The 24,084-nt window shown below is 48.6% G+C and overlaps 1 protein-coding gene across 1 annotated transcript; it reads right to left on the minus strand.

Moving 5' to 3' along the window:
* Positions 1–565: 565 nt before the first annotated feature.
* Positions 566–23,809, minus strand: LOC134649822 (sorting nexin-4-like). Its single transcript, XM_063504651.1, has 10 exons — positions 23,636–23,809; positions 23,452–23,558; positions 22,202–22,340; positions 21,290–21,464; positions 20,297–20,435; positions 19,636–19,763; positions 18,835–18,997; positions 11,031–11,192; positions 1,344–1,458; positions 566–790 (listed from the first exon to the last, which is right to left on the minus strand). The coding sequence occupies exons 1-10, from the start codon at positions 23,708–23,710 to the stop codon at positions 740–742; spliced, it is 1,254 nt and encodes a 417-aa protein (XP_063360721.1). The 5' UTR covers positions 23,711–23,809; the 3' UTR covers positions 566–739.
* Between the last annotated feature and the right edge of the window lie 275 nt (positions 23,810–24,084).

The raw sequence follows: 24,084 nt of genomic DNA on the forward strand, positions 1-24,084 counted from the left end.
ATAACGCGTAATAAATTTTTAACGCGCTTAAAAATCACAGTGGCATGAGTTGTGGGTAAAAATATAGATGAAACTTATTTACATACAATATAGGACCTGGGACCTGGTTATTATTATATAGGACCTTCTTGCCATATAATTAAGATTGTGGATAGGTATACTTACCTGTTTTTGATAAAATGGTTCCATTCATACTTTTACTCTTGACTGTACAATGATTTTAGTTCACAACTCAAAAATCATCAAACTGAAATACGCCTTCGTGACAAAACTTCTAATTGTCAGTGATCTATTATAATCTCCTTGTTAAGTAATACAACGATAAAAAAATCAGGGTCTAAATTCGACACTTTTTGACAGCATGAGTCATCGCTAATCATGTGACTAGCTAACCATATCCTCTAGCTGCCCAGACACCTATATAAAGGTCTCCCGTTTCAATCAATTTCGAATCTTTATTTTGTCGAATCAAAATTGCATTTGACTTGAAAAATTTTCATTTGCGGGCGGCTAGATGATGTAGTCGACATTTCATCAAGTAATAAAGTACATTAGTTGCAGATCTGACTAAGAAATCTGCTTCAAATACTTGGTAAGCACCTTAATATATGACTTTACCAATGTTACCATATTTAATCATTCCGATTCTTTGGTAACGCCTCCATCGCCTTAACTCAAATGAATCTACGCTTAGTGTTAGACCTGTACAATTTGGTGGTCTCCCGCGGGCGGGCCGTTTTCAGGGCATGTTCTGAAGGCATTCCTTTATTTGGGTCCACGCTTGAAGATTCTAGAAAAAAAAAACAAAGGTTGTATAAAGAACAAATATTACAATAAGTATCATTGTCCACACTGTAAACCATTTGACCGCCAAAGACGTCAACTGACGCGCGCGGCTACAGTACAATATCAACCTTCGGACATTCCGATAAGGTTCAGTATAATGCGCCGCGCACGATACACGTGGCGATTAAAGGGTTAATCGACAATTTGTAAACCATATTGAAAAGACATAAGTCTCGCCAGTTCAAAATATTATTGCTAATTTGGAATTCAACAATTTTTCATAGTTTTCGTAATGATATCTGAATGTTTAACGTAGGTGGCGTGAAAAACTATACTCGTATGACTTGACATCAAAATAATTTAAGCTTAAAGTGTCATTCTATGGAACTTGCTAACTATGTAAACAAAAGTCACTAGTAAATTGACATTCAGAGACAATTTTAATATGGCGGTTTGTTTACATAGTTAGCAAGCTCCATAGAATGACACTTTAAGTGTTAAAATTTAAAAGTGCAAATGTGAATGGACGAAACAGAGATGTACCTATTTTTTGTTACCTTTTTCGCGGCTTTAACTTGCAATGATATGAAGCCGACCAACGACTCGTGGAGGTCTTTATCTTTTTGCTTTTGGAAATGTTCTATTTCTATCGCAGCCTTCTTCGAAAACTCTCTGTAACAATATTCAATATCTTTATTTCAGAGTACCAGGACTCCATAGAGGTGTTAGTCACATTCTTAAATCTAGGTTATAAAAAAAATATCCTAAATAAGTACCAAACAACAAAACTTAACCTAAGAAATACGCTACCCCTTTGACTTGTTGAGTTCAGAAACAATATATGTGTAATATTGTCGTCTCTCTTTTTAATGTGCGGAATCGTGACATTTAAACGCCTTATTCCATCAGAACTCTAGGACTTGTCCGTCGCGGTACAGTTACTCTCCCCATCCCGAGTGATTATGAAACAAGGAGCTGTGCTGCCCTCTACAGTTCACACACGATGTATTTCACTACGACTCATTCTAGAACTTAACCGCCGGGGCACATTTTGCTTAATGCGAGAGTGAGACATTTGATCAAATATTGGCCAGGTGGAATACCAAAGAAACAGGGCTACAATTCCGACACACACACACTACATTAGCACAGAATAAGGCTTGATTTAGACGGCGCGCGAACTCGCATGCGATTTTAGTTACATTGCGGACTGTTGGTTACGTCCAATTCAACCGACCGATCAAAACCCGCAATGTAATGAAATTCGCATGCGAGTTCTCGCATCGTCTAAATGAGCCCTAAGTAATAGCATTATCATACAGAACGGCCACGCACCGCCCCGCCTCAACTCGCATTACCTCGCCCCGCGACATGAATCTGGCGGACTTCTGGGGTACTCTCCGTAAAGCGACTTACCCACACATACACAATGACGCGTGTACAGACGTGCCGTGCACACATATAAACGCAAATGATTTTTGATGTATGGCGTGTCCGCCCTGTGACACTAGTACTCACTCCAGGTCCCGCTTGGCCTTCTCGATGTTCTCCTTGTCCTGCAGTATCTTGGCGTCGAGCGCCCTGGTGGCGTGGTCGCGCACGATGTCGGGGTCGGTGCCGCCCAACAGCCGCGACATCAGCCCCGACTTGCCCGCCGCACACACACACACACACACTACACTACACTAGTACTCACTCCAGGTCCCGCTTGGCCTTCTCGATGTTCTCCTTGTCCTGCAGTATCTTGGCGTCGAGCGCCCTGGTGGCGTGGTCGCGCACGATGTCGGGGTCGGTGCCGCCCAACAGCCGCGACATCAGCCCCGACTTGCCCGCCGCACACACACACACACACACTACACTACACTAGTACTCACTCCAGGTCCCGCTTGGCCTTCTCGATGTTCTCCTTGTCCTGCAGTATCTTGGCGTCGAGCGCCCTGGTGGCGTGGTCGCGCACGATGTCGGGGTCGGTGCCGCCCAACAGCCGCGACATCAGCCCCGACTTGCCCGCCGCACACACACACACACACACTACACTACACTAGTACTCACTCCAGGTCCCGCTTGGCCTTCTCGATGTTCTCCTTGTCCTGCAGTATCTTGGCGTCGAGCGCCCTGGTGGCGTGGTCGCGCACGATGTCGGGGTCGGTGCCGCCCAACAGCCGCGACATCAGCCCCGACTTGCCCGCCGCACACACACACACACACACTACACTACACTAGTACTCACTCCAGGTCCCGCTTGGCCTTCTCGATGTTCTCCTTGTCCTGCAGTATCTTGGCGTCGAGCGCCCTGGTGGCGTGGTCGCGCACGATGTCGGGGTCGGTGCCGCCCAACAGCCGCGACATCAGCCCCGACTTGCCCGCCGCACACACACACACACACACTACACTACACTAGTACTCACTCCAGGTCCCGCTTGGCCTTCTCGATGTTCTCCTTGTCCTGCAGTATCTTGGCGTCGAGCGCCCTGGTGGCGTGGTCGCGCACGATGTCAGGGTCGGTGCCGCCCAACAGCCGCGACATCAGCCCCGACTTGCCCGCCGCACACACACACACACACACTACACTACACTAGTACTCACTCCAGGTCCCGCTTGGCCTTCTCGATGTTCTCCTTGTCCTGCAGTATCTTGGCGTCGAGCGCCCTGGTGGCGTGGTCGCGCACGATGTCGGGGTCGGTGCCGCCCAACAGCCGCGACATCAGCCCCGACTTGCCCGCCGCACACACACACACACACACTACACTACACTAGTACTCACTCCAGGTCCCGCTTGGCCTTCTCGATGTTCTCCTTGTCCTGCAGTATCTTGGCGTCGAGCGCCCTGGTGGCGTGGTCGCGCACGATGTCGGGGTCGGTGCCGCCCAACAGCCGCGACATCAGCCCCGACTTGCCCGCCGCACACACACACACACACACTACACTACACTAGTACTCACTCCAGGTCCCGCTTGGCCTTCTCGATGTTCTCCTTGTCCTGCAGTATCTTGGCGTCGAGCGCCCTGGTGGCGTGGTCGCGCACGATGTCGGGGTCGGTGCCGCCCAACAGCCGCGACATCAGCCCCGACTTGCCCGCCGCACACACACACACACACACACTACACTACACTAGTACTCACTCCAGGTCCCGCTTGGCCTTCTCGATGTTCTCCTTGTCCTGCAGTATCTTGGCGTCGAGCGCCCTGGTGGCGTGGTCGCGCACGATGTCGGGGTCGGTGCCGCCCAACAGCCGCGACATCAGCCCCGACTTGCCCGCCGCACACACACACACACACACTACACTACACTAGTACTCACTCCAGGTCCCGCTTGGCCTTCTCGATGTTCTCCTTGTCCTGCAGTATCTTGGCGTCGAGCGCCCTGGTGGCGTGGTCGCGCACGATGTCGGGGTCGGTGCCGCCCAACAGCCGCGACATCAGCCCCGACTTGCCCGCCGCACACACACACACACACACTACACTACACTAGTACTCACTCCAGGTCCCGCTTGGCCTTCTCGATGTTCTCCTTGTCCTGCAGTATCTTGGCGTCGAGCGCCCTGGTGGCGTGGTCGCGCACGATGTCGGGGTCGGTGCCGCCCAACAGCCGCGACATCAGCCCCGACTTGCCCGCCGCACACACACACACACACACTACACTACACTAGTACTCACTCCAGGTCCCGCTTGGCCTTCTCGATGTTCTCCTTGTCCTGCAGTATCTTGGCGTCGAGCGCCCTGGTGGCGTGGTCGCGCACGATGTCGGGGTCGGTGCCGCCCAACAGCCGCGACATCAGCCCCGACTTGCCCGCCGCACACACACACACACACACTACACTACACTAGTACTCACTCCAGGTCCCGCTTGGCCTTCTCGATGTTCTCCTTGTCCTGCAGTATCTTGGCGTCGAGCGCCCTGGTGGCGTGGTCGCGCACGATGTCGGGGTCGGTGCCGCCCAACAGCCGCGACATCAGCCCCGACTTGCCCGCCGCACACACACACACACACACTACACTACACTAGTACTCACTCCAGGTCCCGCTTGGCCTTCTCGATGTTCTCCTTGTCCTGCAGTATCTTGGCGTCGAGCGCCCTGGTGGCGTGGTCGCGCACGATGTCGGGGTCGGTGCCGCCCAACAGCCGCGACATCAGCCCCGACTTGCCCGCCGCACACACACACACACACACTACACTACACTAGTACTCACTCCAGGTCCCGCTTGGCCTTCTCGATGTTCTCCTTGTCCTGCAGTATCTTGGCGTCGAGCGCCCTGGTGGCGTGGTCGCGCACGATGTCGGGGTCGGTGCCGCCCAACAGCCGCGACATCAGCCCCGACTTGCCCGCCGCACACACACACACACACACTACACTACACTAGTACTCACTCCAGGTCCCGCTTGGCCTTCTCGATGTTCTCCTTGTCCTGCAGTATCTTGGCGTCGAGCGCCCTGGTGGCGTGGTCGCGCACGATGTCGGGGTCGGTGCCGCCCAACAGCCGCGACATCAGCCCCGACTTGCCCGCCGCACACACACACACACACACTACACTACACTAGTACTCACTCCAGGTCCCGCTTGGCCTTCTCGATGTTCTCCTTGTCCTGCAGTATCTTGGCGTCGAGCGCCCTGGTGGCGTGGTCGCGCACGATGTCGGGGTCGGTGCCGCCCAACAGCCGCGACATCAGCCCCGACTTGCCCGCCGCACACACACACACACACACTACACTACACTAGTACTCACTCCAGGTCCCGCTTGGCCTTCTCGATGTTCTCCTTGTCCTGCAGTATCTTGGCGTCGAGCGCCCTGGTGGCGTGGTCGCGCACGATGTCGGGGTCGGTGCCGCCCAACAGCCGCGACATCAGCCCCGACTTGCCCGCCGCACACACACACACACACACACACACTACACTAGTACTCACTCCAGGTCCCGCTTGGCCTTCTCGATGTTCTCCTTGTCCTGCAGTATCTTGGCGTCGAGCGCCCTGGTGGCGTGGTCGCGCACGATGTCGGGGTCGGTGCCGCCCAACAGCCGCGACATCAGCCCCGACTTGCCCGCCGCACACACACACACACACACACACACTACACTAGTACTCACTCCAGGTCCCGCTTGGCCTTCTCGATGTTCTCCTTGTCCTGCAGTATCTTGGCGTCGAGCGCCCTGGTGGCGTGGTCGCGCACGATGTCGGGGTCGGTGCCGCCCAACAGCCGCGACATCAGCCCCGACTTGCCCGCCGCACACACACACACACACACACACACTACACTAGTACTCACTCCAGGTCCCGCTTGGCCTTCTCGATGTTCTCCTTGTCCTGCAGTATCTTGGCGTCGAGCGCCCTGGTGGCGTGGTCGCGCACGATGTCGGGGTCGGTGCCGCCCAACAGCCGCGACATCAGCCCCGACTTGCCCGCCGCACACACACACACACACACACACTACACTAGTACTCACTCCAGGTCCCGCTTGGCCTTCTCGATGTTCTCCTTGTCCTGCAGTATCTTGGCGTCGAGCGCCCTGGTGGCGTGGTCGCGCACGATGTCGGGGTCGGTGCCGCCCAACAGCCGCGACATCAGCCCCGACTTGCCCGCCGCACACACACACACACACACTACACTACACTAGTACTCACTCCAGGTCCCGCTTGGCCTTCTCGATGTTCTCCTTGTCCTGCAGTATCTTGGCGTCGAGCGCCCTGGTGGCGTGGTCGCGCACGATGTCGGGGTCGGTGCCGCCCAACAGCCGCGACATCAGCCCCGACTTGCCCGCCGCACACACACACACACACACTACACTACACTAGTACTCACTCCAGGTCCCGCTTGGCCTTCTCGATGTTCTCCTTGTCCTGCAGTATCTTGGCGTCGAGCGCCCTGGTGGCGTGGTCGCGCACGATGTCGGGGTCGGTGCCGCCCAACAGCCGCGACATCAGCCCCGACTTGCCCGCCGCACACACACACACACACACTACACTACACTAGTACTCACTCCAGGTCCCGCTTGGCCTTCTCGATGTTCTCCTTGTCCTGCAGTATCTTGGCGTCGAGCGCCCTGGTGGCGTGGTCGCGCACGATGTCGGGGTCGGTGCCGCCCAACAGCCGCGACATCAGCCCCGACTTGCCCGCCGCACACACACACACACACACTACACTACACTAGTACTCACTCCAGGTCCCGCTTGGCCTTCTCGATGTTCTCCTTGTCCTGCAGTATCTTGGCGTCGAGCGCCCTGGTGGCGTGGTCGCGCACGATGTCGGGGTCGGTGCCGCCCAACAGCCGCGACATCAGCCCCGACTTGCCCGCCGCACACACACACACACACACTACACTACACTAGTACTCACTCCAGGTCCCGCTTGGCCTTCTCGATGTTCTCCTTGTCCTGCAGTATCTTGGCGTCGAGCGCCCTGGTGGCGTGGTCGCGCACGATGTCGGGGTCGGTGCCGCCCAACAGCCGCGACATCAGCCCCGACTTGCCCGCCGCACACACACACACACACACTACACTACACTAGTACTCACTCCAGGTCCCGCTTGGCCTTCTCGATGTTCTCCTTGTCCTGCAGTATCTTGGCGTCGAGCGCCCTGGTGGCGTGGTCGCGCACGATGTCGGGGTCGGTGCCGCCCAACAGCCGCGACATCAGCCCCGACTTGCCCGCCGCACACACACACACACACACTACACTACACTAGTACTCACTCCAGGTCCCGCTTGGCCTTCTCGATGTTCTCCTTGTCCTGCAGTATCTTGGCGTCGAGCGCCCTGGTGGCGTGGTCGCGCACGATGTCGGGGTCGGTGCCGCCCAACAGCCGCGACATCAGCCCCGACTTGCCCGCCGCACACACACACACACACACTACACTACACTAGTACTCACTCCAGGTCCCGCTTGGCCTTCTCGATGTTCTCCTTGTCCTGCAGTATCTTGGCGTCGAGCGCCCTGGTGGCGTGGTCGCGCACGATGTCGGGGTCGGTGCCGCCCAACAGCCGCGACATCAGCCCCGACTTGCCCGCCGCACACACACACACACACACTACACTACACTAGTACTCACTCCAGGTCCCGCTTGGCCTTCTCGATGTTCTCCTTGTCCTGCAGTATCTTGGCGTCGAGCGCCCTGGTGGCGTGGTCGCGCACGATGTCGGGGTCGGTGCCGCCCAACAGCCGCGACATCAGCCCCGACTTGCCCGCCGCACACACACACACACACACTACACTACACTAGTACTCACTCCAGGTCCCGCTTGGCCTTCTCGATGTTCTCCTTGTCCTGCAGTATCTTGGCGTCGAGCGCCCTGGTGGCGTGGTCGCGCACGATGTCGGGGTCGGTGCCGCCCAACAGCCGCGACATCAGCCCCGACTTGCCCGCCGCACACACACACACACACACACTACACTACACTAGTACTCACTCCAGGTCCCGCTTGGCCTTCTCGATGTTCTCCTTGTCCTGCAGTATCTTGGCGTCGAGCGCCCTGGTGGCGTGGTCGCGCACGATGTCGGGGTCGGTGCCGCCCAACAGCCGCGACATCAGCCCCGACTTGCCCGCCGCACACACACACACACACACTACACTACACTAGTACTCACTCCAGGTCCCGCTTGGCCTTCTCGATGTTCTCCTTGTCCTGCAGTATCTTGGCGTCGAGCGCCCTGGTGGCGTGGTCGCGCACGATGTCGGGGTCGGTGCCGCCCAACAGCCGCGACATCAGCCCCGACTTGCCCGCCGCACACACACACACACACACTACACTACACTAGTACTCACTCCAGGTCCCGCTTGGCCTTCTCGATGTTCTCCTTGTCCTGCAGTATCTTGGCGTCGAGCGCCCTGGTGGCGTGGTCGCGCACGATGTCGGGGTCGGTGCCGCCCAACAGCCGCGACATCAGCCCCGACTTGCCCGCCGCACACACACACACACACACTACACTACACTAGTACTCACTCCAGGTCCCGCTTGGCCTTCTCGATGTTCTCCTTGTCCTGCAGTATCTTGGCGTCGAGCGCCCTGGTGGCGTGGTCGCGCACGATGTCGGGGTCGGTGCCGCCCAACAGCCGCGACATCAGCCCCGACTTGCCCGCCGCACACACACACACACACACTACACTACACTAGTACTCACTCCAGGTCCCGCTTGGCCTTCTCGATGTTCTCCTTGTCCTGCAGTATCTTGGCGTCGAGCGCCCTGGTGGCGTGGTCGCGCACGATGTCGGGGTCGGTGCCGCCCAACAGCCGCGACATCAGCCCCGACTTGCCCGCCGCACACACACACACACACACTACACTACACTAGTACTCACTCCAGGTCCCGCTTGGCCTTCTCGATGTTCTCCTTGTCCTGCAGTATCTTGGCGTCGAGCGCCCTGGTGGCGTGGTCGCGCACGATGTCGGGGTCGGTGCCGCCCAACAGCCGCGACATCAGCCCCGACTTGCCCGCCGCACACACACACACACACACTACACTACACTAGTACTCACTCCAGGTCCCGCTTGGCCTTCTCGATGTTCTCCTTGTCACGCAGTATCTTGGCGTCGAGCGCCCTGGTGGCGTGGTCGCGCACGATGTCGGGGTCGGTGCCGCCCAACAGCCGCGACATCAGCCCCGACTTGCCCGCCGCACACACACACACACACACTACACTACACTAGTACTCACTCCAGGTCCCGCTTGGCCTTCTCGATGTTCTCCTTGTCCTGCAGTATCTTGGCGTCGAGCGCCCTGGTGGCGTGGTCGCGCACGATGTCGGGGTCGGTGCCGCCCAACAGCCGCGACATCAGCCCCGACTTGCCCGCCGCACACACACACACACACACTACACTACACTAGTACTCACTCCAGGTCCCGCTTGGCCTTCTCGATGTTCTCCTTGTCCTGCAGTATCTTGGCGTCGAGCGCCCTGGTGGCGTGGTCGCGCACGATGTCGGGGTCGGTGCCGCCCAACAGCCGCGACATCAGCCCCGACTTGCCCGCCGCACACACACACACACACACTACACTACACTAGTACTCACTCCAGGTCCCGCTTGGCCTTCTCGATGTTCTCCTTGTCCTGCAGTATCTTGGCGTCGAGCGCCCTGGTGGCGTGGTCGCGCACGATGTCGGGGTCGGTGCCGCCCAACAGCCGCGACATCAGCCCCGACTTGCCCGCCGCACACACACACACACACACTACACTACACTAGTACTCACTCCAGGTCCCGCTTGGCCTTCTCGATGTTCTCCTTGTCCTGCAGTATCTTGGCGTCGAGCGCCCTGGTGGCGTGGTCGCGCACGATGTCGGGGTCGGTGCCGCCCAACAGCCGCGACATCAGCCCCGAGTTGCCCGCCGCACACACACACACACACACTACACTACACTAGTACTCACTCCAGGTCCCGCTTGGCCTTCTCGATGTTCTCCTTGTCCTGCAGTATCTTGGCGTCGAGCGCCCTGGTGGCGTGGTCGCGCACGATGTCGGGGTCGGTGCCGCCCAACAGCCGCGACATCAGCCCCGACTTGCCCGCCGCACACACACACACACACACTACACTACACTAGTACTCACTCCAGGTCCCGCTTGGCCTTCTCGATGTTCTCCTTGTCCTGCAGTATCTTGGCGTCGAGCGCCCTGGTGGCGTGGTCGCGCACGATGTCGGGGTCGGTGCCGCCCAACAGCCGCGACATCAGCCCCGACTTGCCCGCCGCACACACACACACACACACTACACTACACTAGTACTCACTCCAGGTCCCGCTTGGCCTTCTCGATGTTCTCCTTGTCCTGCAGTATCTTGGCGTCGAGCGCCCTGGTGGCGTGGTCGCGCACGATGTCGGGGTCGGTGCCGCCCAACAGCCGCGACATCAGCCCCGACTTGCCCGCCGCACACACACACACACACACTACACTACACTAGTACTCACTCCAGGTCCCGCTTGGCCTTCTCGATGTTCTCCTTGTCCTGCAGTATCTTGGCGTCGAGCGCCCTGGTGGCGTGGTCGCGCACGATGTCGGGGTCGGTGCCGCCCAACAGCCGCGACATCAGCCCCGACTTGCCCGCCGCACACACACACACACACACTACACTACACTAGTACTCACTCCAGGTCCCGCTTGGCCTTCTCGATGTTCTCCTTGTCCTGCAGTATCTTGGCGTCGAGCGCCCTGGTGGCGTGGTCGCGCACGATGTCGGGGTCGGTGCCGCCCAACAGCCGCGACATCAGCCCCGACTTGCCCGCCGCACACACACACACACACTACACTACACTAGTACTCACTCCAGGTCCCGCTTGGCCTTCTCGATGTTCTCCTTGTCCTGCAGTATCTTGGCGTCGAGCGCCCTGGTGGCGTGGTCGCGCACGATGTCGGGGTCGGTGCCACCGAACAGCCGCGACATCAGCCCCGACTTGCCCGCCGCGGCGCGGCTGCGCTCCGCTATCCTGATAACGAAACTAGCTTATTAACCTGTCGAATCCCACGATATGACGTCACCATAAGCGTTCTGGCTCATATATGAGCCGGGGGAGCTGACAGATTAACCTTTTCCACACCGTGTCAAACACAAAAGCTGTCACTCAGACGCCACATCATTCAAGTGTTATACACTGACAATCCAACCTCTAGACTGAGCTTAGGCCAATTATTTCATGAAACTGATGCTGCCAAAAATACGGGGGTGCGGGGGACGAGGTGAGCGAATCCCGTGCCGTGATTGGTCCGTTCAAAGACACGGACCAATCACGGCGCGGGATTGACTCGAAGATGGAGTAACGCTACCGTATGTGTGGCATAGGGGGTAGCGCGAGTATGATATGTCTAGAGGTTGGATTGTCTGTGGTGTTATAACTGAAATTGAACTTTATGTATATGCACGTAGGTCGATGTTGCTCTGTGGTAAGTGACCGATTAATCGGTCTTTGGCGTTGAACCTACGGTGCGGATATATCGGTCATTGGCGTCCAAAAGGTTAGTATTGTAGCGAGCGGTGAAACAACAATGAAAACGTTGCTAAAATACAGAATACGGACCCTCTAACGCCGTAAAAAGATAAAAGGATTTCGTGACGAGACATTGTCAGGGCCAGGCTTGCCGAGATCTAAGACCAAAGTCAATTATAGGGACAGATTACGTGGTCAGCATTTCCCCGCGCTATACGGAATGCCCGCCGCGCGACTTGCTCCTCAGTTGTTCCCCGGCTGTGTACTGAGAAATACACGTTCTAATTAAGTATTCCGGATTATCATTTATATACTCCCAGATAGTTAATTCCTATAACTGGTGACTTCCCGACATTTGACATTTAGTGAACCGTGAACTATTAACAGTGACAATTAGTGTTGGTGCATTGTTTAAACGGCTTTTAAAGGAAAATCTGGTTGAGTTATTTCGTAATATTATTTCGGTACGCGTGTGTGTATTACGGCCGGACAACTCCCCGCGCACCTGGGTAAACGGAAGCAAATTTAATTGTGTCGCAAAATGGAAAATGGAACCGCGACAACCATCGAGTTGTCAGCGATATCGCTTGCAGCGAAAATACCAGACTTCTGGCAGGACCAACCGCGGCTGTGGTTTCTGCAGGTAGAAGCGGTATTAGCTCAGCAGAAAGCAGGGGACCAATCAAACTATAATATGGTTATTGCTAAATTGGGAAAGCAGGCGATTCAGCAAGTTGCCGACATTTTGGAGAAACCACCGGAGGAGAATAAATTTGCAACATTAAAAGCCAGATTATTAAGTGTCTACGAGGAGACAGAGGCAAAACGATTGCAACAGTTAATGTCGGACATGGAGCTTGGTGACCAGCGCCCATCGCAGCTTATGAGGAAGATGAAGGACCTCGCAAGAGATAAGATTCCTGATGAGACCTTGACATATTTTTGGCAAGGTCATCTACCACCGTCGGTGAGGGCCGTTGTAGCGTCCGCAGATTCAAAAAAGATTGAGACTCTGGCAAGCATAGCTGATAAGGTAATGGAGACCTTCAAACCGAATGAAGTTGCCGCTATACAGAGTACTTCACGTCAATCACGCCAGAGTTCGCCGACAGATTTTATAACGGCAGAATTGGCGAAGATCAACAATCGGATAAATCAACTTGAACTTGCCAATAACCAAGGACGAGGTGGGACTGGAAGGAATAGCCGCAGACAAGGGCGTGCACGTAGTCGCTCACGCAACAACAGCCGCTCTTCAAGCCAGGATTCTAAAAACCAGGATTGGTTGTGTTTTTATCACTACCGCTACAAGGCGAAGGCGTATAAGTGCGTTCAACCGTGCGGCTGGAAGGGACCACAACCGCCGCAGGGAAACTAGCGGATGTGCAGGCGTTTGCGGCGGAACCCTGCACCATGGTAACTAATTATCGCCTTAGTGTGACAGATAAAATTTCCGGTTTTAAATTTTTAATTGATACAGGTGCAAATGTGAGTGTAATTCCAAAGAACTTTAATTTTTTTAAAGACTCGTTACAACCTGTGAATAATTGCAAGTTATATGCCGCGAACAATACTGAAATTAAAACGTATGGATATGTTAGTTTAACATTAAATTTAAATTTAAGACGTAATTTTAAATGGAATTTTATTGTGTGCGATGTCAAACAGCCTATAATAGGGGCAGATTTTCTGCGTAATTATAGATTACTTGTAGATTTGTTTGGTAAAAGGCTGATTGATGATTTGACAAGGATTTATGTAATTGGAACGGTCATAAACCATACTCAGTCATCGATTAATTTATTAAGTACGGATAACAAAGCATTTCACTTACTGCAAAAATATCCCGAGATATTAAGGCCATTATCATTTATTGAGGCACCTAAACATAACACTTACCATCATATTGAGACAACAGGGCCTCCGATTCACCAAAGAACTAGACCGCTGCCTCCTGATAGGTATGAAAAGGCTAAGAAGGAGTTTCAGCAAATGCAAGAGATGGGTATTTGCAGGCCATCTAAGAGTCCGTGGTCTAGTCCTTTGCATATAGTTCCTAAAAAAGATGGAGAGATCCGTCCATGTGGGGATTATAGAGCTCTCAATGCAGTCACGAAGCCAGATCGCTATCCCATAGCGAGGATACACGACTTCACCTATTTATTGGCAGGTAAGTCCATATTCTCTTGTGTAGACATGCGTAGAGCATATCATAATATCATGATACACCCTGATGACGTGGAGAAGACAGCTATTACGACTCCATTTGGTTTGTATGAGTTCCCTAGGATGAGTTTCGGCCTGAGAAACGCTTGCCAGACTTTCCAGCGGTTCATGAACAATACCGTTTTAAGAGACTTCGATTTTGTGTATTGTTATTTAGATGACATACTTGTTGCTTCTCTCTCAGAGGAAGAACACAACGGTCATCTCGAACAATTGTTTAAAAGACTTAGCGAATTCGGTATCACTATTAACCTGGAGAAATGTACATTTAAAGAGAAGAAATTAGAGTTCCTAGGTTATGAGGTATCAACGGAAGGTTTTAAACCGCTGGAAAAGAAGGTTCAAGCTATCAAAGAGTATCCGAAACCCAAGACCGTTAATCAGTTGCGAACATTTTTAGGCATGATTAACTTTTACAGGCCGCACATGCCTCATGCTGTCCAATACCAAGAAGTATTACATAGGTATATTCATCAGGCAAAACGAAACGACAAAACACCTATTCTGTGGACGCAGGAAGCTGACATAGCATTCGAACAATGTAAGCATAGCTTACAAAATGCTGCTACGCTAGCATACCCACTTCCCACAGTACCGATAGCGATTTTTGCAGACGCTAGCAACACGTGTGCGGGTGCTGTGTTACAACAACAAGTTGAAGGTAAGTGGCAACCGTTAGCTTATTTTTCTCGGAAGCTAACAACAGCACAAACGAAGTACAGTACTTATGATAAGGAACTTCTTGCTATTTATTTGTCAGTACAATATTTTAGGTATCTGCATGAAGGCAGAGAACTAATTATATTTACAGATCATAAACCTTTGTCATACGCATTTAGTAAGTTAAATAGCGACAATAACAAGGAGATACCAAGACGGACAAGACAATTACTTTTTATAAGTGAATTTACTACAGACATTAGACATATACAGGGTAAGGACAATGTAGTTGCTGACGCTTTATCTAGAGTTGAGACAGTCGATTTTCAAAATATTGCAATAGACTTTTCTTTGATTGCGAAGGCACAACAAAAAGATGGCGAATTGAAAACATTATTACAAAATAATAATTGGCAATTTAAGAAAATAATGTTGCCTAACTGTACATATGATATTTACTGTGACGTTACTACAGGTAATGTGAGACCGTACATACCGGAACAGTTTCGTCGCGATGTTTTCAATCAGGTTCATAACTTAAGTCATCCCGGTGTACGAACTTCACGCAAGATGGTTTCTAATAGGTATTTTTGGACGAATATGAACAAAGATGTAGGTCTTTGGGCCAAAACCTGCGTTCAATGTCAAAAAGCCAAGGTCACGAGACACACCAAATCGACACCAGGTAAGTTTCCAGAAGTAGACCGATTCCAGCATATACATACTGATCTAGTAGGACCACTACCAACATCAGCGGAAGGTTACAGATATTGCCTTACCATTATAGATAGAGCTACAGGATGGCCGGAGGCGTTTCCATTGCAAAACATATCGGCAGAAATAGTAGCACAAACTATTTACGATGGCTGGATTGTGCGATTCGGATGTCCAGTTACTTTAACCAGTGATCAAGGTAAGCAATTCGAAAGCAATCTTTTCAGACAACTAATGAAATATACAGGCACGGAGAGGATTAGAACTACGCCATATCATCCTATGAGTAACTCGGCTATTGAGAGATTTCACCGTACTTTGAAATCTGCGTTAAAGGCACGTATAAATAGTACTTCATGGGTTACAGAATTAAGCACAGTTTTACTAGGTTTACGTTCTGTACCTAGATTAGATACAGGCGTGAGTGCAGCTCAATTAGTTTATGGCTGTTCCATTCGTTTACCTGCTGAATTTTATTGTAATGTTGATAAAAATATAACAGAACCATATACTATGTTAGATAAAATTAAGGAATCGATACGAAAATTAAAACCAAGACCATTCTCTCATAATAGAGACGATAAATTCTTTGTAAGTCCTGATCTTAAAACCTGTGATTATGTGTTTGTACGTAGAATAGTAAAATCCTCATTACAGACGCCTTACGAAGGGCCATTCAAAGTTCTGAAAAGAAATGATAAGGTTTTTAAAATTCAATTAGATGAGCGTGAGGTAAATATGTCAATTGACAGGCTAAAGCCTGCATACTTACTTAACGAAAAAGTGAACTCATCACAAAACTTAACTGTACCAAGTACGCCACAAGCTGATAGCGGAATCGCTCCGCCTATGCATAGCGTTGCGCCCTATGTTACGCGCAGTGGTCGGACAGTTAAGAAGTCGGTCAGATTTTGCGATGAGTAAACTTAATATATAGCAACTATTATTTTAATTTTGCAAATAAGTATTAATTGTGACAACACTTTATGTAGGTTACATGTGTTTTATAAATATGTAATTTTAAGAAACAATTGGCACTCCACTCGAAACAGTGAAACATTTAATACCTAATCATGGGAAATTACAGTACCAAGAAAGACTCAGAAAATATGGATAAATTTAATACCGTTACGGCAGAAGCATCTATTAACGTTTCCGGACTCGCTACCCAGATAAACACGTTCAGTTTCGTGTTATTGGCAATAATTATTGTTTTGATGATATTTTTACTGTGCTACTTCTACAGTCGTTGTAAACAAAGGATGAATAAATGGTTCACCAAGAGAGTTCAGGTCCTGACGAAGGACCAACAGCTGTCTTCTGGAGTTCAGGCGACTCCAAGCCAGCCACAAGTGCCACAACAGATTTATTTGAAAGTCTAAGTGCAGTGCAAATTGTTTAACGTGGTAAAATAAGCTACTCATTTTTTATTGTAGGTCGGATAATATCTATATTTAGATATCGTGACGTGTTTATGTATTACTTAAGTGACTACCTATTGTGCATTCATAATTTCAACTTTAAGTTCAGCATTGTACTCAAGTTACATTGTGTCCTGTTATCGCTCTGATTTCAAGTACCTAGTAACTGCGCGATATTGTTTTCATAGCACATTTGATTTGATTTAAAGTTTGTTTGATTTAAAATAGTGAAGGTAACAGACACAATAAAATACAAAATATGTAGATCCGTTTAATGTGTAATTACAAATGGTTCTTACTGAAGCATAACAATATTATGTAATTTGTTTATTATTAAGTTTTCTTAAAAAATTTGTAATTTTTTTTTGTTTTTTGGGGAGGGACGACTATAGGGACAGATTACGTGGTCAGCATTTCCCCGCGCTATACGGAATGCCCGCCGCGCGACTTGCTCCTCAGTTGTTCCCCGGCTGTGTACTGAGAAATACACGTTCTAATTAAGTATTCCGGATTATCATTTATATACTCCCAGATAGTTAATTCCTATATCAATAGTCATAAAATGTCTATTTCTGCTGAGTTTTCACAAATAATGTGTTGTAGTTACCGGTTGGCTAGTAGGTAAATAAGTCTTATAAAAAAAAAGTAGTAAAGGAAGCGCTGGTGGCCTAGCGGTAAGAGCGTGCGACTTGCAATTTGGAGGTCGCGAGTTCAAACCGCGGCTCGTACCAATGAGTTTTCCGAAACTTATGTACGAAATATATCTAATTTGATGTTTACTAGTCGCTTTTCGGTAAAGGAAAATATCGTGAGGAAACCGGACTAATCCCAGTTTACCCTCTGGGTTGGAAGGTGAGATGGCAGTCGCTTTCGTAAAAACTAGTGCCCACGCCAATTCCTGGGATTAGTTGCCAAGCGGACCCCATGGGAATGTGCCGTAGCGAAATGCCGGGACAACGCGAGGAAGATGATGATGAGTTACCGGTTGGCAAGTGTGTCGTGTGCGAGCTCGGTAGCTCGCTGTAGCGCCTCATGGTTGTGTGCGAGTTGTTGAAGAGCGCACGCGTAGAACAGGTATTACTTCAGCTGGTCTGCGAGTTGCTACTCTTCTTTGGGGCATGTCTAGTGACTCAAAAATACCTTACAACGAAAGTTGTAGAAACATGTTATTACCGGTTGGCAAGTGTGTCGTGTGCGAGCTCGGTAGCTCGCTGTAGCGCCTCATGGTTGTGTGCGAGTTGTTGAAGAGTGCACGCGTAGAACAGGTATTACTTCAGCTGGTCTGCGAGTTGCTACTCTTCTTTGGGGCATGTCTAGTGACTCAAAAATACCTTACAACGAAAGTTGTAGAAACATGTTATTACCGGTTGGCAAGTGTGTCGTGTGCGAGCTCGGTAGCTCGCTGTAGCGCCTCATGGTTGTGTGCGAGTTGTTGAAGAGCGCACGCGTAGAACAGGTATTCTTTCAGCTGGTCTGCGAGTTGCTACTTTTCTTTGGGGCATGTCTAGTGGCCTAAAAATACCTTACAACGAAAGTTGTACAAACATGTTATTACCGGTTGGCAAGTGTGTCGTGTGCGAGCTCGGTAGCTCGCTGTAGAGTCTCATGGTTGTGCGCGAGTTGTTGAAGAGCGCACGCGTAGAACAGGTATTCCTTCAGCTGGTCTGCGAGCTGCTACTCTTCTTTGGGGCATGTCTAGTGACCCAAAAATACAAATAAAGTTGTAGAAACATGTTACTACCGGTTGGCAAGTGTGTCGTGTGCGAGCTCGGTAGCTCGCTGTAGCGCTTCATGGTTGTGCGCGAGTTGCTGCAGGGCGCACGCGTAGAACAGGTATTCCTTCAGCTGGTCTGCGAGTTGCTACTCTTCTTTGGGGCATGTCTAGTGGCCTAAAAATACCTTACAACGAAAGTTGTAGAAACATGTTATTACCGGTTGGCAAGTGTGTCGTGTGCGAGCTTGGTAGCTCGCTGTAGCGCCTCATGGTTGTGCGCGAATTGTTGAAGAGCGCACGCGTAGAATAGGTATTCTTTCAGCTGGTCTGCGAGTTGCTACTCTTCTTTGGGGCATGTCTAGTGACCCAAAAATACCTTACAACGAAAGTTGTAGAAACATGTTATTACCGGTTGGCAAGTGTGTCGTGTGCAAGCTCGGTAGCTCGCTGTAGCGCCTCATGGTTGTGTGCGAGTTGTTGAAGTGCGCACGCGTAGAACAGGTATTCCTTCAGCTGGTCTGCGAGTTGCTCTTCATCTTCGGCGACAGCGTCAATGCCTTCTGCTATTGAATCTGAAAAAAACATCCATGTTTTTTTCAAATATCCATTCTCATAAGAGTGGGGAGGGGATAACTTTTATGTGTGTTGTAACTAAAAAATGTTTTAATTAAGGACGAATGCGTTGCTTCTCTGGCTACCCATAATCAGAGAAAAAAATAAAATAAAATCATTATCATCGGTTAGACATGAAAAACAAAAAGGCATCTACGAAAGTTAGATCGTAGTGACATTCCACATCAGAGGTAACAAAGAAAATAATAGTCTCTGCTCACCGCGTTTTTTTAACGCGCCGTCGACGCGAGTTTTTATCGATACATTACATTACACAGATCCTTAAAAATCGTCCTTATTAACCTCTTAAAATTTATTTGAGAACTGTTTTTTCTGCTGACCCACGATTTCTGACCTCCAGACCAAGTCTCGGAAAAACGCCCGTCATTTTGAAAACAAATCATAACTTAGGATCCATTTACGAGTCGAAAGTGTTCGCTTACGGTCTACGGATGTCATTGGGGCATATTTAATCGATGACACTGCTATAAAGAAGTCTGTGTTGTATGGAACAGGGTAATGTTTTCAAAATGGCGGGCGTTTTTCCGAGCCTTGCTCCGGACACAAGTGAAAGGTTAACCGACAAATGTAAAAGTACCGAAATAGTGTCCGGCCTTCTGCAGCCCGTCGCCCATATCTTTCTCGACGACGCTCCACTCGCTAAACAGCTTACCGTAGGCCGCGTGCAGCTTACATACCGCGTAGTTCTTCTCGATTATTTTAGACCTGAAAAGTAATCATAGTTTAACCTTTTGGACGCCAATGACCGATATATACGCACCGCAGGTCCAACGCCAAAGACGTATTAATCGGTCATAGACCACAGAGCAACATAGACCTAGGTGCATATGCATAAAGTTCAATTTCAGTTTTGACACTTCGGTGACGTGGCGTCTGAGAGACAGATTTTGTGTTTGACACGGCGTCGAAAAGGTTAAAGATTACAATACATATTATACGTTATTTGGGCGTAACATCACAATAGGGTATTTGACTGTATTTAAAATAAATTATTATACACCATGCATGAAATAAAGCACCAGAAGATTACTAGAGTAGAGAAACGTAGACAGCAGTTATATTTAGACACAATTTCTATTTTAAAACCCGTATAAAACTATAAAGAGTAGGTAATTTGATTGTGACGTCACATGCTAGTGTTTCATATAAATTCTATAGTAGAAAAATCATTTGACAGTTTGAAAAAAGAAACTGATTTGACTAGTAGTCAAATACCCTATTTCATAAACAATACAAACCTAGTATAAAGAAAATTTCCTAAGTTAGTTTCCAACTGCTTTCCATAGTTTTTGACAGTTTCTATTTCCGGATCCGGCTTCTTTAATCTGATTGACACTGACAGAGATTTCAGCTTGTTTTCGGCTTGTAACAGATATCCTGAAAACAAGTAAAAATTGTAAGATCATTATAGATGCAAAGTAATTCAAAAAGTGTATGTGAGGTCACCAATTCATTAAGCTAGCGTGGGGACTATAGCCCAAGCCCTCTCGTGCATGAGAGGAGGCCTTTGCCCAGCAGTGGGACGTATATAGGTTGAATTATTTTATTTATTTATTACTAGCGTCCCGCCCCGGCTTCGCACGGGTAGTTCAACGAATTTACACAAAACCTTTATAAATTATACACCAAAAACTTCCTCAAGAATCACTCTATTAATAGGTGAAATCCGCATGAAAATCTGTGCAGTAGTTTTTGATTTTATCGTGAACATACAGACAGACAGACGCGGCAGGGGACTTTGTTTTATAATATGTATTGATAAATCAATAAAGCGCTGGTGGCCTAGCGGTAAGAGCGTGCGACTTTCAATCCGGAGGTCGCGGGTTCGAACCCCGGCTCGTACCAATGAGTTTTTCGGAACTTATGTACGAAATATCATTTGATATTTACCAGTCGCTTTTCGGTGAAGGAAAACATCGTGAGGAAACGGACTAATCCCAATACGGGCCTAGTTTACCCTCTGGGTTGGAAGGTCAGATGGCAGTCGCTTTCGTAAAAACTAGTGCCCACGCCAATTACTGGGATTAGTTGCCAAGCGGACCCCAGGCTCCTCCCATGAGCCGTGGCAAAATGCCAGGACAACGCGAGGAAGAAGAAGATTGATAAATCAGTTGTCCAATATATACACGTTCTGTGATCTTGATCACATTGTTGATCTACTTACTCTGTTAGGAATATGTATCATAATATAATTAGAGGATAGTACCTATTCAGGGTCTGTGTCTACATACCAGTGTCAGTGATGGTCTCCCGCCAGTGCTCCTGCTGCAAAAAGCTGATGAACTGGTCGTCAAAGCTGAGCCGAGGATGTGATGCCACGCGGAGCAGGAAGTTCTCCAACCCTGCCCGTCGCCGTTCTACAAACTCTGGGTCTGTGGTGTCAGATTTCCGCCAGGCGTATAGAACCTACAATTGAAGGAGCAATATCTTAGCAAACCCAATGGTAGACTACATTACTACTAAATCGTGCAGAATGGAGAGCCTTGGTGCACGAAATAACGGCCTGATGTGGTCGCGACCCTCAGACATGAGGAATCGAGGACGAAGAAGACCTGTGGAAGTAACTGTCTGTCTGTTGCCTCTTCATACCCACCTAACCAACCTAAGGCCCTATGCCAACCGAGTTTTTTTGACGCGCTGTCGACGTGCGTCGATATCGTGTTTTTCATTACACGAAGCAGTTTGTAGCGATACAAATGTGCGTTTGCGACAAAGCACGCGCACTTCACCTGCGCGACTTTTTACGGTGTATCGATAAAAAAGCGCGTCGAAAGCGGGTTAAAAAAACTATTAAAAACGGATTATATCGCATATATTGAATTTATAAATAGATACTACATCCCGATGTTAACTTCAATATACGCGATATAATCCGTTTTTAATAGTTTTATTTCATGAGTAACTATCGCGGCAACCGAAGACAATAATTATAATGTCACATGTGTTAATTAGTTTAGTCCAATAATATTATAATGTAAGATACATTGATACATCCTCATGGCCGAGGGACGTGACGATTGTGGGCACTCTTCACCAGTGCTCTCCAGGCCACTCTGTCCTGGACCCAGTGCATGCTAGCCTGCAATGTGGCGTTTGTCACCAACGTTATTCTGTCCGCCCAACATGTAATAATGTATAGTCACCCTTTTCTCTGGCAGTGGCGGCACCACACAGTGTGGATAAGTCACTAGAAGGTAGTCATGTATCTGTTCAAACTCCGTGTACCTCCTCCAGATGGTACTGATTTTGGATTGTACTAGTTTGTAGTCTGGATCTGTTACTCTAGAAATAAATAAAACACATTAGTTGTATGATAAGATTACTCATACTCATGGGTAAGTATGGCCCACGGGTAAGTATGGCCCAGGGGTAAGTGCTACAGTCAGGCTACAGTAACAAATATATGAGCTTGCGTAATAGGTCAAGATGTGATTTCCAGTCACTCTTAACCGCAGACACACTTACCCGTATCCTTGTAACGCCCACCATACCAAATTATATCTAGGGAAATTTGAGTCTAATTGTATTTTTAATTGTGGTAAATGTCATTTGATTGAAAATTTACAAAAGAAATGCTACTTTGATTTTCTGAAAGTTGGAATTCCATTAAACAGAGTGTATATCGTAATGTACATTGGGTGGCGCACTTCACTGTAATTGTACTTTAGTTAACAAACTTTTGAACAACATATTTCTGACTTAATAACTAATTAAGTAATATTTAATCAACAACTGAAGAATGTTTTGTGATGAAAATGTATAATTAATTTCTTATCACTACACAGCACTGACTGATTAGACTTTGGCCCAACCTAATGTAATTTAATTATTGCATATTTTCAATCTGTGTCAAACACTGGTTTGTATATCAAAGAGTTAAACATTTTTTTTAGTTCCATAGCTAAAATGGTCAAAACCAGACTTAGTTTCATTACATCCATCCATTTTGCCGTGTCATTTCAAATCTTTATTAAATTGAGTGAGTGATTTCTAAATTCTTCCCAGTAACTATCTAAACAGACGAGGATGAGAGAAAAAGAAGTGCCTATTCTATTTCTAAATTATACCAAAAAGTATTATAATAAAATTGGTTGTAGTGTAGTTATTTTTGAGTGTTGCAAATAGTATAACATGATTGAGTGAGAACTGCCATAAATATACAAATATTTAAATGCCATAAACTTAGGTAACTTTGTCACAATACTTGACACATAATTATTGAGGTCAATGTTATTCAAACATTTTTAACAACTTTTCATTTGAAGCAATCAAGAGACTTGCAATAGGATAGTCAGCAAGTAGGAAACCCGAGTGGTACATGAACAAATTAAGTGCTAATTGAGCCACTTAACAATAATTGTAGGTGATAATAAGCATAACAGCAAAGACTTACTTCAAGTCTATTAGATACACAGTGTAGTGGTCCCTCACGTGTAAAGTTCCATTAGCACGCTTCTCTGACTCCACTATTGATATATCAACATGTTTTATCAATGTGTCCTGCGAAAAACAATAATAAAACTATGTTATCATGATTCCACATTCACCGAGGAGGCGTTTCAATAAAAACAATAGGCATGAGACTCGTAGTCTTCTAACGTTTCTATTACACTAGGCGATGAAGGCTTAACTGGTGAATTTTCTTCAGACATTTTAGCTACGATTCCTTGTATGTTCTTATAACAATGAAATCAATTTATAGTCGAAATTGTTTAAAATCATCTCATTCTCATCTCACGTCTAATTTGGACTATTTTTACGTTTCGTGACATAGACAACTTTCACGGTCCTTTTCATGTCTAATCGGATCTGTCAACCCATTTATCTTTTTAACATTTGATATTCACATGAGTCCTTAATATTATGTGTAGGTTATCACAATATTTTGACAAAATTTGATTAAAAGTTAATATTTCTATGAAATTTATAAAGCCTAAAGTTACAAAATAGTAGATAAATTATGCAAAATAGTGTGAAATGGAACGTCAACCAAACTGAACAAACGTGGAAATAGACATACCAAGCT

This window comes from Cydia amplana, chromosome 7 (genome assembly GCF_948474715.1).
Source record: "Cydia amplana chromosome 7, ilCydAmpl1.1, whole genome shotgun sequence".
In the NCBI taxonomy this organism is placed as follows: domain Eukaryota; kingdom Metazoa; phylum Arthropoda; class Insecta; order Lepidoptera; family Tortricidae; genus Cydia; species Cydia amplana.

Excerpts from the sequence above, each read along its gene's own strand:
- LOC134649822 (XM_063504651.1), bottom strand. The coding sequence starts at position 23,710 with ATGTCTGAAGAAAATTCACCAGTTAAGCCTTCATCGCCTAGTGTAATA. Across the intron at positions 20,436-21,289 it reads GGAGACCATCACTGACACTG|GATATCTGTTACAAGCCGAA; the intron begins GTATGTAGACAC and ends ACTTGTTTTCAG. Across the intron at positions 791-1,343 it reads AAGTTAAAGCCGCGAAAAAG|AATCTTCAAGCGTGGACCCA; the intron begins GTAACAAAAAAT and ends TTTTTTTTCTAG.